The 15,620-nt window shown below is 49.1% G+C and overlaps 1 protein-coding gene across 2 annotated transcripts in view; it reads left to right on the forward strand.

Moving 5' to 3' along the window:
- The window catches only part of SLC24A4 (solute carrier family 24 member 4), a 193,818-nt gene that overhangs the window by 91,547 nt on the left and 86,651 nt on the right, over positions 1 to 15,620 (forward strand). For both annotated transcript variants that reach the window (XM_006155808.3, XM_006155809.3), the window contains exon 3: positions 12,741 to 12,817. In XM_006155808.3, the coding sequence (XP_006155870.1) occupies positions 12,741 to 12,817 (77 nt within the window). The remainder of the gene's footprint in view (positions 1 to 12,740; positions 12,818 to 15,620) is intronic.

Below are 15,620 nucleotides of genomic sequence, written 5' to 3' on the forward strand. Positions count from 1 at the left end.
CTGGCCCTCAGCAAAGCATCCACTTGCCCTTGGCCTGGGGTAGAAGCCCTCCTGAGCCCGAGCACTGTATTCAAGCATCTGCCTCGTCCCCAGACATTGTCTAACCTTGTTGAACCGGAGGCTGTCTGGGACGAGGAAGTACCCAGTGTCTACGCTGCAAACAGGAGAGGTCTTTTTTGGCATGTTGGCATGGATTAATTTAAATTCTCTTGGCTAACTGGTATTAAGTTTTATTCTAGATCACTTTACTCATATGCAGAGTAACCACAAAATTTAGCCTCCAAACAGAAGCACTTTTAAAGGGAAGAGGACACTGTTGGTTGTACTGGACAGCAGATGTGAGTCAGGACTGACTCACACAGTCAGGGCATATGAGAGACAGCTAAGATGTTCTTAGCTCATTACTACAGGAGCTGTTTCCAGAGCCTGTCTTCTAGGGATAAAGGTTAATCAAGTCAGCAAATACAGATGCTGTTATGTGTTGACTTGTGTCCCCCGAAAGATCTACTAAACCCTGACCCCTTGTAACCGTGAACATGACCTGTTTGGAAATAGGATCTTTGCAGATGTAATTAGTTAAGGCGAGGTCAGACTGGATTAGGCTGTCCACTCAATCCAGCAGCTGATGTCCTTAGTGGACAGCCATGTGAAAACGCAGAGGGATGCCGTGCGAAGACAGAGGCAGATGTTGCAATGGTATGTCTGCAAGCCAAGGACCGCAAAGGATTGGCAGCTGTCACTGGAGGCTGAGAAGAGTCGTGGAACAGATTCTCCTTGAGTCTCCAGGAGAAACCAACCCTCCCGGCACCTTGATCTCAGACTTCAGCACTGTTCAGGATGCATTTCTATTGTTTCAAGTGTGTGGTATTTCATTAAAACCACCCTAGGGCACCCCATCAGGAAAGTGCTCAGTATCTGCCCCGTGCTGACCAACAGCCAGCCACAGACTCAGCCCATTCTGTGAGAGCTTCCCAGACAAAGGTCTGTCCCTGGGCCTTCTCACAGACTGCTGGCCGCGTGTGCCAGACATTGAATAATTGTCCCTGCAAGTTGACCTGGCAACTCAAATTAACATGTGGCCCAGATTAAGTCTTGTACCCCCCTTTGCCAGCTGAGAACAGACAAGTGTGGGCCCTTTTCCAGGTGGGATCTGGCCGCCTAATAAGTTGAATTCTGTTCTTGTCATTGGTGATGGTGAGATGGCTAAGGTAACTCCACGGCCTTATTCCCCAGGACACCGCATGCCTGTGTCATGAACCTACCTGAGGAAGGGTCTTGGCATTGAGCCCTCAGTGCTCCCAGGCTTCTGCCTTGCACTCAGAGAGCTCCATTGTCAGGCGGCGGCAGCAACAAAGAGCCTTGGGTCCAGCCCCAACCTGAAGTCTTCTTCTGGGGAGGCTGTCATGTCCCACTTCCGTGCACAGAATCCAGGCACTTGTCACTCAGTGATCCTTGTCACAAACAGTGTTAACAACACTTCACATTCGTCCACAGCTACCTACCCCCTTCACCTAGAATGTGGGGTATCCATGGGTCTTTTTCATCAAAGTATAACTTAAATACAGTATAAAACACACCATTTTGAATTATGACAACAACTGTATAGACCCATGAAGCCATCACCCCAGGCAAATCTGGAATGTTTTAGTCTTCCCAGGAAGTTCCCTAAGCCCTTTTCTCATCTCTCTCCCCTCCCCGCAGCGGTTCTGCTTTCTGTCTCTGCACTCAGTCCTTTTCACATTTTTGTTTGATTTTACCTATCTCAGAAAACACACGTGTAGGTGCACACCCAGCCCCAGACCACAAGCACGTGTGCCTAGCACAGTCAGGGAAGTGTCTGGACACAAACCTGGAACCTTCCCATGTGATCACAGAGCCTCGCGGGTGTCTGGACACAAACCTGGAACCTTCCCATAGGATCACAGAGCATCGCACTTTACCTCTGTGCCAATCATTTTTGATAAAGTGTAGAAAATTGATTTAAACTTTTCTGCTGCATATAAAAACCATGCGATCATGTTATAAAGTATTTGGAAAGGGGGCCATGAAAGACGAAGCCATCCAGAATTCCTCCACCTGCTAGAAGCACTCTGATGGTTTTGGAGTACTCCTGGTTCTTTCCATTTGCTTATTCGTGCATAGCGCTGGCTTTTTTGATTTATAATATGCACTTTTTTTTCCACATCCAGTGTCTTTAATTACCCTTTGTGCTCTCTGTCTGAAATGGCCCTCGGGCACAGGGGCTTTTGCCTATCTTGTTCACTGGAATTCTGAGAATCTAGGCCAGTGCTAGGACACAGAAAGTGCCAGCAAATATTTATGGATAAACTGTTTATCTGTTGGGTCATCAGAAAAGTCACGATACATTTTTGCATAGAAAAAAATACATCCTGACTTTTCCAACGATCCAGTATTGTCCTATTCTTAGACAATTTGTGGCTCCCAGTGTCTTATTATTATGGAAGTAGGAATCTTCACAAATGAGGTTTTCTCCTCCATATTTTGAATGATACCTTTAGGACAAATCCCATATGAAGAATTGTGTCAAAGAGAAGGAACTTTTTTTTGGCTCCGATATACTGTTAAGTGCTATCGAAAACTGACTTACCCAGGTCTTGTTTCTGCCATTTACTGACTGTGGACTTTGGGCAAAGAAACCTTTCTGTTTGTCTAGTTTATCCCCCTAGGAAATGGGTCTAATGATAGTATTTGTTGTAAGGGATCAGAGGAAATACTGTATGCAAAGGGCTTCAAGTATACAACGCATAGCAAACCACGTGTGCATGTTTGCTATGATGTCTTAGACAGAGAACATCACATTGTGCTAAAAATAACGGACTGGGTAGTCCACGCGTGACCCGTCAGAGGCTGGCTCCCAGTTTGCCTGCTGTATGGTTGGCGGGAATCTTGGTTACTAACTCGCTTCACGTGCGCAGCGCGTGCCCTGGCCAGTGTTCTGGCTGGATGCCATCAAGAGAGGCAGGGCAATGTAGGGGTGAACAGATTGTCACCACAGCTAAAGAGACATAGACACAACTAGAGGTTGTTGCTTACTGTGGAGGTGAACAAAGGCCATGCAAATGAAAACGAGGCCCAAATCTTTATTCTGAGTTTACAAGGGGTCGGCCACTATCACTTGTGTTTGGCAGAGACTCAAAGTCAGATGCGGGGATGGGAGGCGTTACAGTGGAGAAAATAGGGGAGCTCAGGTGTGCTCTGAGTGGAGGATGCTGACCTGGGGACACTGGAGGCGGGTGGACTAGAAGCCGGGCCTTTAATGTCACTGGTTGAGGGGGATTGGTTAGTTTCCTAGGTAACAGCTCACACAAGCTGCGTGACTTACAACAGAACCGTGTTCTTTCATAGTTTAGGAGGCCTCCAGTCTGAAATCAAGTTACCAGCAGGGTTAGTTCGTCCTGGAGGATTGGCGGAAGTTCCTCGTCTTGTAGATGCATCACTCCAGTTCTTCACTGCTCCATGGCCTTGCTCTCTGTGTCTCAGTGTGTCCTTACAGTAGTCCCTGGATTCAGGGCCCATCCTAGTCCAGTATGACCTCCTTGCAACTTAAATCAATAACTACATCTGCAAATACTTTACGTTACAGCCCGAGTTGTGTATGCCCCGCCATGCCTCAAATGCCCCTAGTTCCTAAGGTGTGATGGTCTTAGGAGATGGTGCCTCTAGGGAGGTAACTGCGGTTAAACAAGGTCATAGGGGCAGAGCTCTAATCAAACAGGGTTGGTTTGAAGAAGAGCCTACAGGAGTACACACATGCTGAAGAGGGTGGGTAAGGACATGGTGAGAAGGTAGCTCTCTGTAAGCTAGGAGGAGTGACCTAACCAGAGCTTGGTCCTGCCTGCACCTTGGTCTTGGACTTCCAGCCTCCAGAACTCTCTGAAAATACCTTTCTGGTTTGTTGGTTTGTTTTTTGCTTTTCTTTTTTTTTTTTTTCCCCTGAGAGGGTGCATGCAATTGCCAGAGAGAGAGAGAGAGACAGAGAGAGGGAGGAAGCACTCCCCTAACCCCCAGTGGGTTCTGGTCATGCTGCAGTCTCTTAATCTGTTTCTCCACCCTGTTGGGATTTTTAATTTGCATGCACATGCATACACCCTGCATGTTTTTTGAAGCTGCTGGGGCTGGAATCTGAACATGTGGTTGGCCGTGTGGGATCCAGCTCCCTTAACCACTAGGCCAGGAGGCCAGCTGAGTTTCTGTTGTTTAGGACAGTCAGTCTGTGCTGTCCTGTTATGGTGACTCTAGTAGCCTCATACTTCTTATTTCTAAATAAGCTCACATTCCAAGGTCCATGATGGTCGTGAATTTTGAGGGGACACTAACTCATGGCCGGAAGCATATTAAGTTTCTCTGATTGGTTTTAGTGGGAAGCAGGAACAAACATCAGGAAGGATGTCTGGCGTTGACCAGTCCTTGACCATCCTATATAAATGGCTGCAGAGACTGTGGTTTGTCCTTCTGGGCGGGCTGCAAAGGAGGCCTAAGCTGGCTCGTCCAGTCTGGGCTGCAGTCTGGGCTGGCCATCGCCTGTCTGTTTGCATATCCAGGCTCTGGCAGTGCTGTTGGCTAACTAGCTGCGATATTCCATTAGGTTCCAAAGCCTTTGTTCTTCAGTGTCTTCCCCTTTAAGATGAAGGTCAAGTGGGTCTTGGTGGGGTGGTGCAAGGGTGTCCAACATCGGGGCAAGGAGAGTGGCAGGGGTGACAGGGGTAGAAAATCTTGTCCCTATGGTGTTTCCAAGCCCACTGCCTGTCCTGTGCATGCCACGAATCGCCTGGACCTTATCTGGTTGTAAAATTCCATGGTATGATTGCTCCTAGAAAGAGCAGCCCAATTGCTGAGTTTTCCAATCACATTTTTATTTTTCATAGTGCTTAATCTCTTTGGGGATGTACTGAAAAAAAGATAAAATTTTAAACTCCATTTCATGCTGATTAATCCAGTGATTTAATCTAATTATTCTTACTCTTGTTTGGGATATGAGCTGACGGTATAAAACCTAGACTTCCATTTGGTGCCCATGAAAGATATAAAATTCTTAAAGTTATTTTAAACTGTACGTGGGGGAGGGGATCCTTTTTTTTTTTTGCTTTTGGTTCTGGCACTTGGATGGTTTCGAAAACACATTCCTTACATAAGTTAAAATGATAGCGATTTGGAGCTGTTTAAATTGCTCCCCAGCCTTGCAGTCTCGTTTTCATAGTTTCAGAATGAGCGTCAGAGCTGAGAATGTGCAGTTATTTTTAACCAGGGTAGAAAGTGAAAGCAAAGAGAGAATGGCATGTTTGGAGGCCGTTTTATTTTTTTTTCTTTTTTTTAAAAAAAAAGTTCAATTCGCAGTTTACATTCCCTAAAGAGAATCAACTGATTGAAAAGTTTAAGAAGGATCAGCATCTAGCAGAAGCACATCTTTGTCAAAAACCTTGCAGTGGGTAAGATCCTCGTGGTGCATCCAGGAACAGCTGGAGCCGACCCGAGCTGGGAATGCGGGCTGGTCATGCTGTCTCCTTGAGGCCCTTTGGGCACAGCTCACATTAGCGGCTCTTGAGTTGGTGATGAGAGCCACTCACCAGGCAGTTCCTGAACACCTGTCTGTGCCAGGTATGGACTAGGGCCTGGCAGCACAGGCCTGGCCCAGTGCGGCCAGAGCAGAGCAAGCCCATGGGGAAGGTGGCAGGGCCAGACCACAGAGGGCCTTGATAGGGTTTTCTGTTTGTTTGGTTTTTTTGGAGAGGTTTTTGCTATAGGGCGTGTGCACTCGCCAGACAGACAGAGACAGAGAGACAGAAAGTGGGAAATCACCCCCCAGGGGGGACGGTCACGCCGCAATCCCTTCTCCCCCATTCTCCTCTCGGGATCTTGGGCACACACCCACACGTAACTGGTGTGAGTTTAAGCCACCGGGTCCGGGACTCGAACCACAATCGACTACGTGGGAGTCCAGCGACATAGCCATTATGCTAACTGCTGGTCCCGATAGGGTTTTCGACATGTGTCCTTGATGCATGTTGAAGAGCTCATCTGGCTGTTCTGTAGAAAACACAGGAGTAGACTGAGCAGGACCTGGGCAGACTGACTGGGTAGACTGTGAGGTGGTCTAGCGGGAAAAGACGAGGTGGTGGAGCTGGAGGGGTAGCTGCCTCGAGAGCAGTTCGGGAAATCAGATTGCCAGGGCCCTGGGCACTGGGCAGGAGAGGCGGGGCGTGCATCAGCCGTGTTCCGTGCTGGAAAGAGAAGCCATGCTCGGTATCTTGAACAGAAAGGAATTTAATTCAGAGGATCGGATGATTGCAGAACTGCAAGAAGGGCTAAGGGAGTGGTGCTTTGGTCTGAATATTGCATCTCCCAAATGCCTATGTGGAAGCCCCCCAGGTGATGATATTAGGAGGTGGGGCCTTTGGGCAGGGATTAGGTCAAGAGAGCTCTACCATCGTGGCTGAGATTTGTACCATTAGACCCCGGAGAGCTAGCAAGCCCCTTCCATTGTGAGAGAACACGGGGGAAAGCACCAGATACGAGCTAGGAGACAGGCCTTGACTAGACTGTGAACCCACCCACACCTTGATCTTGAACTTACCAGCCTCCAGAATATGAGAAACTGTTTATAAGCCACCTGGTTTATGACACTGTATTATAGAAGCCCATGTGGACAGAGACAGTGAAAATGGGATGATCAGATTCGAAAACATCCTGTAATGGCACAGGGAAGTGGATGCTGTTTCCACAGAGCCTCTCAACACGAGGTCTCTGGAACCTCTCGAGGCAGTGGACATGGCCGCAGGAAGGACATTGCCTTCTGAATCAGGTTAGCAGAACCTATCGCATGTTCTGAATTATAGCTGCCAGGGAGCCCCAGCTCCTCAGAACAGGAAGTGGGGCAGGAAGTGCGTGTGATGCAGCCAGGCCTGCACTGGTGTCTGGTGTCTCCAGGGGGAACGCTAACAGAAGGTGCTCGGAGTGAACATCCCCAGACCCCGAGACAGAGGGAACGTCGAGCATAAGTGAAGGATTGAAAGCGAGTGAGAAGCTGCTGTGGTGGTGGGAAGGGGACAACAGAGTCCCTTACCTGGGAAGAAGGGACACGTTGCAAGCCTGCAGACAGGCCCATGAAGACTGTGCTACTGACGTCAACGCCTCTCAATCTCCCAGTCAACCCTGAGAAGCTCAGGATTCTCATTTTATTGAAGAAGAAGATCCAAGGCTAAAGGATCAGCTGCAGCCACACGACCACCGGCCAGCACCCGTGAGAGGAACTAAGCTGGGGCCAGCCAGGACCAGGACCAATGGCAAGGCTCGCAGAAAGGAGCTGACGTGAACAGCACCAGAACCCCGAGACAGAAGTGAACATTGGGTGCGTGTCAGCTTGTCACCCACCATGAACTCTGAGGGAGAGGAAGAAACCAAGGACAACTCCAGGAGTTCTTTCGTGTCAGCCAAGGTGAACAGCGGGCCATTCGCCGGAGTCGGGTCTCAGGTACTTAGAAGATGGCCCAGGAATGATGCCATTAGACACGACAGGTACTTTCAGCAAGGCTTATGATTCGGGAGCTGTCTGCAGAGATTAAAAGTCAGAGCCAGAGGCCAGCAAGATGGTGCAGTGGTTACATTGCTGGACTTCCACGTGGCTGACCATGACTCGAGTCCTGGATCTGGTAGTTGAAAATCACACCCAGTGTGTGTGTGTGTGTGTGTGTGTGTGTGTGTGTGTGTGTGCGCGCCCAAGATCCCAGGAAGAGAATGGAGAAGGGATTGTGGCATGGCCTTACCCCCAGAGGGTGTTTCTTACTTTCCCTCTCTCTGTCTCTCTCTCTCTAGTGAGCACATTTGCCCTATAACAAAAGCCTTAAAATTAAAAAAAAAAAAAAGGATGATTTGTTCATACAGAACACCTTTGACCCACCCTCATAAACAAATAGAAGGTGGTCGGTTTGATCAATGTGTCCAGGACAGGATGAGGGAGACTTTCCCTGGACCCATGGATCTATGGCTTAGACCTCTGTATGGCTGGGTCCTGGGCTGTGGGCAGAATTGACCGTACACTCCTCCTTTCAGGAAATGGCTTTTGCCATGGCCCTCAGAGCTTGCAGGGCATGCTCCTTGGATAACAAGACCTCATTCCTAAGATGTGTACCTGTTGTGAGGAAAATGCTCAGAGGAAGAGTCTGGTCCCTGTTGGGCTTCAGCTGGGGTTCCTCTCATATGCACTGGCCAGTGGTTGTGTGAATGTACTCGATCCTTCGGCCTCGGAGCCTCTGCTTCTTCATCAATACCGTGTGAATAATGGGCTTCTCAGGACTGACTGGGAGATTTAGTGGCTTTGGAGTTAGTAGCATGGCTGTCGTGGGCCTCTCTATGGGCTCACTGTGTGTGCCTCCTCCCCTGGTCAGAGACCCCTGGCTTGTCCTCTCCTCACCATCATGGCAGCTTCTCACGGTCTCTCAATGTTTCACTAGCTTGCCCATCTTCACCAGACCATTCCATCTCTGAGGCTCTGCACCTGGCCCAGGGTGTGGGGCATCATACATGATCAAGATACGTGTTCATGTGTGCTCTTTCAGCATGGGGAGTTCTGCCTTGATAACCTACTGCTTCCTGAGTGCCCTTGTCTGTCTCAGAACGTCGCATCACTCTCTGAGATGAAGAACTGCCATGTTGGAGAATGTTCGTGGCTAGATAAGGCCTGGTGGGGCCTGTAAGTACCAGCTGAGCCCTTGCATGGTGAGAACTAGCAGCAGCGTGGGCAAAATTGTAGCGCCTTGAAGGGGCAGTGCTAATTCAAAGTTTCTGAAATATAATGCCATCACCCGGAAAGGTCAAGTGCATTTTGGGGCCTTCCAATGGAGGTTTGTAGGAGTTGGAGGTGTGTTTGTCCCCAAGGACCGAAGGGTCTGCCCTCCACTGTTCAGAAGGAACACTGGCAGGAAAACCTTCCTGCAGCTTCCCTGGACTGAGGGCTGGCCATGGCAGGGAGGCAGACACCCCAAGGGCAAGAGGGGCATGTCCAGGACCCAGAGTGATGCAGAAGCCAGGTCTGGGCACTGAGGTCAAGACAGGAATCTTAAAGGGGAAGTAGGGGGACCAGCAGTTGGCCTAATGGCTATGTCGCTGGACTCCCATGTAGTCGACTGCAGTTCCTGTCCTGGACCTGGTGGCTTAAACTCCCGCCCAGTGTGTGTGCGTGCGTGCCCAAGATCCTGAGGGGAGAATGGAGGATGAAGAAGTAGGGATTGCTACGTAGCCATTCCCCTGCCCCCCCCCAGGGGGTGATTTTTCGCTTTCTGTCTCTCTGTCTCTCTCTTTCTGGTAAGCGCACGTGCCCTATAGCAAGAACCTCTCCCCACCCCCAAAAAAAGGGAGAGTAGGAACAGCTGCCCCTGCTTCCCGCCTCCCCCCTCGGCCCCCTGCAGGGTTTGGAGAGCGCTGAGACCCTCCCTGGTTCTCTGAACTTGGCTGCACTCACTGACATCTCTCTCTCTTCCCTACATGCTCACCCCCCCATCCCTGGATTTCTGCAGCTTAAAGGCTTAGGCATGACCTCAAAAGCTGTGCGTGTGCCCTGCTGACTCCCCCTCTGCCCTGTGGGCACCTGAGCAGACGGAAGGCTCAGCCCCACTCAGCCATGCAAATGCCATGCCTTTGAACGTGGTCAGGGGCTCTTGATCCCAGGGAGTCCTTGGGGGAGAAAAGTTTCCTCAGGAACCTGGGGTTCAGCTGCTTTGAGACCCAGATGCCAGTGTGGCCGGCTATACCTCACCCCCTCCCCCAACTAGGCCAGTCCTGTCTTCTCTTCTGCTTCCACAGACCAAGGCTGTATGTCCTCTGGAGTGATGGGATTGCCCCCAGGGTAACCTGCACCCTGGCTGGGCTCAGCATGACCTCGCTTGACACTTAGCCACCAGGTGCTGTGGCACTCCCCGTTTGTAGGTGAGATGAGAGCCTCAGGTGTTAGCAACTTGCCAAGGTCACAAGGGGCAGCAACACTTCCAGAAACCAAAGTCCATTTGCATCTAAATCTAAAGACAAGTTGGTTTTTTGGTTCTTTTTTTTTTTTTTGAGAGGTCTTTGCTATAGGGCGCATGCACTCACCAGAAAGACAGAGAGAGACAGAGAGACAGAAAGCGAGAAATCACCCCCCAGGGGGGATGAATAAATCCCCCCCAGGGGGATGGCCATGCAGCAGCAATCCCTTCTCCATTCTCCTCTCTGGAGCTTGGGCACGCACGCACACACACACACACACACACACACACACCTGGTGTGAGTTTAAGCCACTGGGTCTGGGACTTGAACTCCGGTCTGCTACATGGGAGTTCAACGACATAGCCATTATGCCATCTGCTGGTCCCTAATGGCTGCACTTGAGTCTGCAGTTCAGAGTTGTCACTTGCCACCTGCAGTGGGAGGGATGGACTTCCTGCTGCACTTGACCTTGGTCACAGGACCCAGAAGCGAGTCAGAAGTCCTCTTGGGCATACTCAGTGCTCCATACCCACCCTCATATCAGTTTCTAGAGAGTCTGACTCCTGAATCAGGAAGTGGACTGGCTCCAGCTACCACCTTTCTACCAGGGAGGGGGCTGGCATCTCTCTGTCAGCAAACTTCGATATCCAGAGTGCGCACACACAACGAGGATGTGTGTTTTCCCACCTCGCACTTTTGCAGCAGGTTGCCACTGAAGAGGCAGAGGCCCACAGAGGTTCAGTGACTTGCCAGTCACACAGGCCTTGGGAGTTGAGCCAGGGCTCCAGTCTACAGTGAGGAGTGATTGCTATGGCTGGATGCCCTGGGCTGGTCACTTTCCTCTCTGAGTCTCATCTAGAGAGCAGGGACATGGACGACTGCAGTGCCTGCCTCGTGGCTTCGGCATGTGCCAGGAAGACTTGGGTGGGTACAGAGGATGACAAGCCCCGAGGGGCTGGGAGCTCTGCTGCTTACCTGCTGTCTTTTCTGACAAAACTTTCTGGCAAAACATTCCCATAGCAATGTGTAAGGCTGGGGTGGTGTTCTCTCCCCTCTGCTGCCCTCCGACACATACACGGGGCCCAGAGCAAGGCAGTGAGGCCGAGCAAGCAGGAGTCTGTTCCTACCCAGGACAGAACCATTTATAACCCATGTCCCCTGCTCGCTGGAGGCCAGTCGAGGCCATATATCCATATATCCAGTGGCAGAAAGGCTGCATGGCTTCATCCTGATTTGCAAAGAATTCCCAGGATTGAATAAATCACCACTGGCTCTCAGAATCGCTGGTTTGGAGAGTCAGGAAATATTTTGAATTTTCATGGCATGAATGTCTGTTGATCTGCAGAGAAATATCCCAGACAGCTACATTTCTCCTGGAAATAAGATCCTGGCCTCAGGAATGCTGAGTGTCTCCCTTTATAATTCTCCATCTCCCAGCCAACAAACCTTGAGGTAGATCCATGCCCTTGAACCGACAGCAGCAGTGCTATTAAAGAAATCTGATTACAAAGAAGAGAAGTGAAAGAATCTATTTTTCATTAAATGCTGCTTGTTTCAAAGTGGGAACATTTCCTGAGTGTCTGGGGAGCTGCTGTTTTCTGTGGGAGATTCTGATCTTAAAAATCAGAAAAGTTTCCATATAAGGCAGAAATCATTATTTTCAGAGCTTAGGGCCAATTTATATTTGCAGAGAAGAGATTTTTGTCCTAGAAGTTTATTTAACAAGCAGTCATTGAGCACTGATGGTGAACCAGCTGTCATTCTGGGTACTTGAAGGCTTCGGAAGGGTAATAAAATCGTTCTAATGAGGTGAGACGATATAGATTGTTATCTGTTGTTTCATCATCGTTTATGCACTTGGTTGCCTGTTGAGAACCTGCACGTATCAGGCCTGGCTAGGCACTGACAGTGCACTAGTGAACAGCACAGTGTGGATCCCTGTCTTCCAGAAACTTCCAGTCTGGCGGGTATGACAAGGATCAGTGGGGGTCTGGGGATGCCCTACTGGGGGTCGACTGGAGTGGTTTTTATTCATGTAGTCTTTATTCCTGAAAATGCTCGTCATTGGTCACCTGGCATGGTGGTGGGAGGGTGGAGAAGGGATTTTTCCTCCATTATCCATTAGTACCCTGAGGTGGATGTTAGCTGGGAGCTTGTAGGTGTGCAGGAATGGACTCAAACCCAGGGTATTTTATTTGGGTTGTTTCACATTTTGGCTGTTATGAATAATAATGCTATGAACATTAGTGAACAAGTTTTTGTACGGATGTATGTCTTATTTGTGTGTGTGTGTGTGTGTGTGTGTGTGTGTGTATATACTTGGGAGTAGAATTGCTGGGTCATAGGGTAACTCTTTTTAACCTCTTGAGGGACTACCAGAATGTTCCAGAGGGTCTGCACCATTTTATATTCCACAGCCATTTGTAAGGATTCCAGTATCTCCACATTTTAGTCAACACTCGGTATTATCTAGCTCTAGATTATAGCCATCCTGTTGGGTCTGAAGAGTTCCAGACTGTTTTCACAAAGTCAGAGCATATTTAAAACATGATTGATTCCAAGATGCAGGAGTACCTGTGGAAGTCAGAATCCAGGAACTTTTTCCTGTGACACTGGTCTGCCCTGGCCTGAGAACTACCTCCCTCCTCACTCGTCATGGAAGCTAAGCAGGCCCTGCAATTCCTCAGTGGGTTCCCGGATCTCAAGTGAGGTTATCTGGAGGCCCACTGAGAACTAACCTTCTGCTGTCTCCTCTTGTCTTCCAGCGATTCACGAGTTCCCCACAGACCTGTTCTCCAATAAGGAGCGACAGCATGGAGCCATCCTGCTGCACATCCTCGGTGTAAGTGGTCCTCCGGTGCGGCGTCCCTAGACTTCGATGGGCACAGCCTGTCTACACGGTGCCTGTGTCTGCACAGTGCCATGGCATGTCTGAGATCTCATTTAGTCCTTGCAATGGCCCTGTGAGGAGAAGGAATATGGGATCATTCTACCTACAAAGAAACATTGCCTTAAGTATGTTGGGTAATAGGTCATTAGGTGGTACAGTGGTTAAGGTGCTAGATTCCCACATGGCCAACCCTGGTTCACGTCCCAGGCCCTGTGGCCTGAAAATATGCTGGATCCATGTGTACCCAAATCCCAAGAGGAGGATGGAGAAGAAGAAGGGATTGTGGTGTGGCCATCTCCTCTGGGGGGGGGGGGTTGATTTCTCACTTTTCCTCTCACTGTCTCTGTTTCTCTCCAGAGAGAGCATATGCCCTTTGGCAAAAAACCTTTAAAAAATAATAAGTTGGGTACCAGCAGTTGGCATGATGGCTATGTCGCTGGATTCCCATGTAGTCGACCACGGTTTGAGACCCGGACCCAGTGGCTTAAACTCATGCCGGGTGCATGTGCGTGTGTGCCCAAGGTCCCAAAAGGAGAATGGAGGAGAAGGGATTACGGTGTGGCCATCCTCCCTTGGGGGGTGACTTCTCACTTTCTGTCTCTCTGTCTCTCTTTGTCTTTCTGGCGAGCGCACATGCCTGATAGCAAAACCTCTTCAAAAAATATATATATAAATAATAATAATAATAATAATAATAATAAGTAGGTAACAGGCCAGCAGGTGGCGTGGTGATGATGCCGGATTCCCACATGGCTCACCATGGTTCACGTCCTAGACCCAGTTGCTTAAAAACATGCTGGGCATGTGTGTGTGTGTGTACATGCCCAAATCCCAAGAAGAGAATGGAGAAGGGATTGTGGCATGGGCATCCGTAGGGGGATGATTTCTCAGTTTCTCTCTCTCTCTGGTTCTCTCCAATGAACACATACACCCTATGGCAAAAATAAATAAATTTTTTAACTAAAAAATAAATAAATGTGTTAGATGACTGACCTGGTGTCCTGCAGCTAGTGGCCCAGGAGCGAACAGAAGCACGTGTGTCTTTCTGGGCCTCATCTGCTTTCGTAGACTATTCCAGACGTAAAGACGAGCGAGCCAGTCCTTGCACAGCACGCAATTAGTCCTGTGTACCTGCCTGCTCCTGCTGCCCTGTGACCCTGGCCCCCTCTTACCACTTTCACATAACCACAGTTTGAAACTTTGCTGCACTGTTCAAACTTCGCTCTATACTCAGATGGGCCTGGCTGACAAGTGGCGACATTCATGTAGCCCTTCCAAAAGGAGTCATGGGTGCAAGCCTTCATTGTAGATCACTCCTTGTGGTGGAGTAGGTAGACCACAGCCCCAGATGGATCAGGGTCACTTCCTGGTTTTTGTCATTGAAACACAGTTACCTCATCTCTCCATGATCCGTGACTACTGTTGTGTTTCCATGGCAGACCTGAGTAGTTGCACCAAGTACTACATGGCCCACAGAGCCATAAATAGTTACTGTCTGGCCCACAGCAAAAGTTTGCCGACCGTCGTATGGTGTGGGGAGCAGAGGGTGGTCAAGGTTGGCTTTTCTCTTTGGATCAAGCCCAGCACATTTCCCTCTGTTCAGCTTTCCCAGTCACCAGCTCCATCTGCTCATGCATTTAAATCCAACCCGGTATTAATCTTTGCGAGAGATAATTAAGAAAGTGAAATCTGGGATTCTCGCATAGATAATTACAACCAGAGAATAATGAATGAGTGGTTTTAATTAATAGGATAAACTACTAATGAAAATCTAGGTTAGAATGAGGGTTGTCGGCAAATTTGAACGACAAGCTGTGTATTACTTCTGTAATAGAGTTACTATCTTTTGCGAAGGGGGTGTAGACGTGGCTAATTAGTTCTATATTCTGTGCGGCTGTCTCATGAAAGTCTTGGCATCACTGAGATGGAACCTCCTTTGCTAAGCCTAAGTGCTGGTTGAGGAATTTTGCAGGAGCCTTTAGAACAGGAGGTACCAAACTATGGCTGGAAGGCCAAATCTAGCCCAGCCTGTTTCTTTTATCTTTTTAAAAAATTTCCAGAAAGCATGTGTGATCACCAGAGAGAGACAGAGACAGAGACATAGAGAGAGCATATTCCCCAATGGGATGTGGTCACGCTGCAATTCCTTCTCCATCTCTCCATGCTGGTGGATTTTGAACACATATGCACATATACCTAGTATGTATTTTTCAAGCTGCTGGGTCTGGGATTTGAACCACACAGTTGGCCATGTGGGATCTGGCTTCTGTATCCACTACATCACAGGGCTAGCCCCCACCACCTGTTTTTGTAAGTTTTGCTGGAACATGCCACCCATCCCAAGGCTGCTTTTGTCTACAGCAGTAGGTATGATGGACAGAGACCTTGTGGGCTGCAAAGCCTAAAATATTACTGCCTGGCCCTTTATCTTGGTCCTTCTTTTCGTGGCTGTGTTTCTGAGGGTGTCAGAGGAGAGACAGGCTCTTTGGCCTCATGGGACACCCTTTGCCTGGGAGGTGATGTTGGGGGCAATTGCTGTGGGTGTAAATTCAAGTTAGAATGCTGAGATCATTGTGGGGCCCCTCTCACTTTGCTCTCTTCCATTTAACCACACCCCCACTATTTGTCTTCATTTCTCCCTCAAAAGGTCATGAGTGAAATTGGGGACAGTCACACCTTGACTTTGGTAGACCCCTGCCTCAGATGCCTTGGCCATAGCTGTTTGTGAAGTTGTCAAGTGTGACACTGTTTGGCC

Source organism: Tupaia chinensis, unplaced genomic scaffold (genome assembly GCF_000334495.1).
Source record: "Tupaia chinensis unplaced genomic scaffold, TupChi_1.0 Scaffold000469_1, whole genome shotgun sequence".
In the NCBI taxonomy this organism is placed as follows: Eukaryota; Metazoa; Chordata; class Mammalia; order Scandentia; family Tupaiidae; genus Tupaia; species Tupaia belangeri.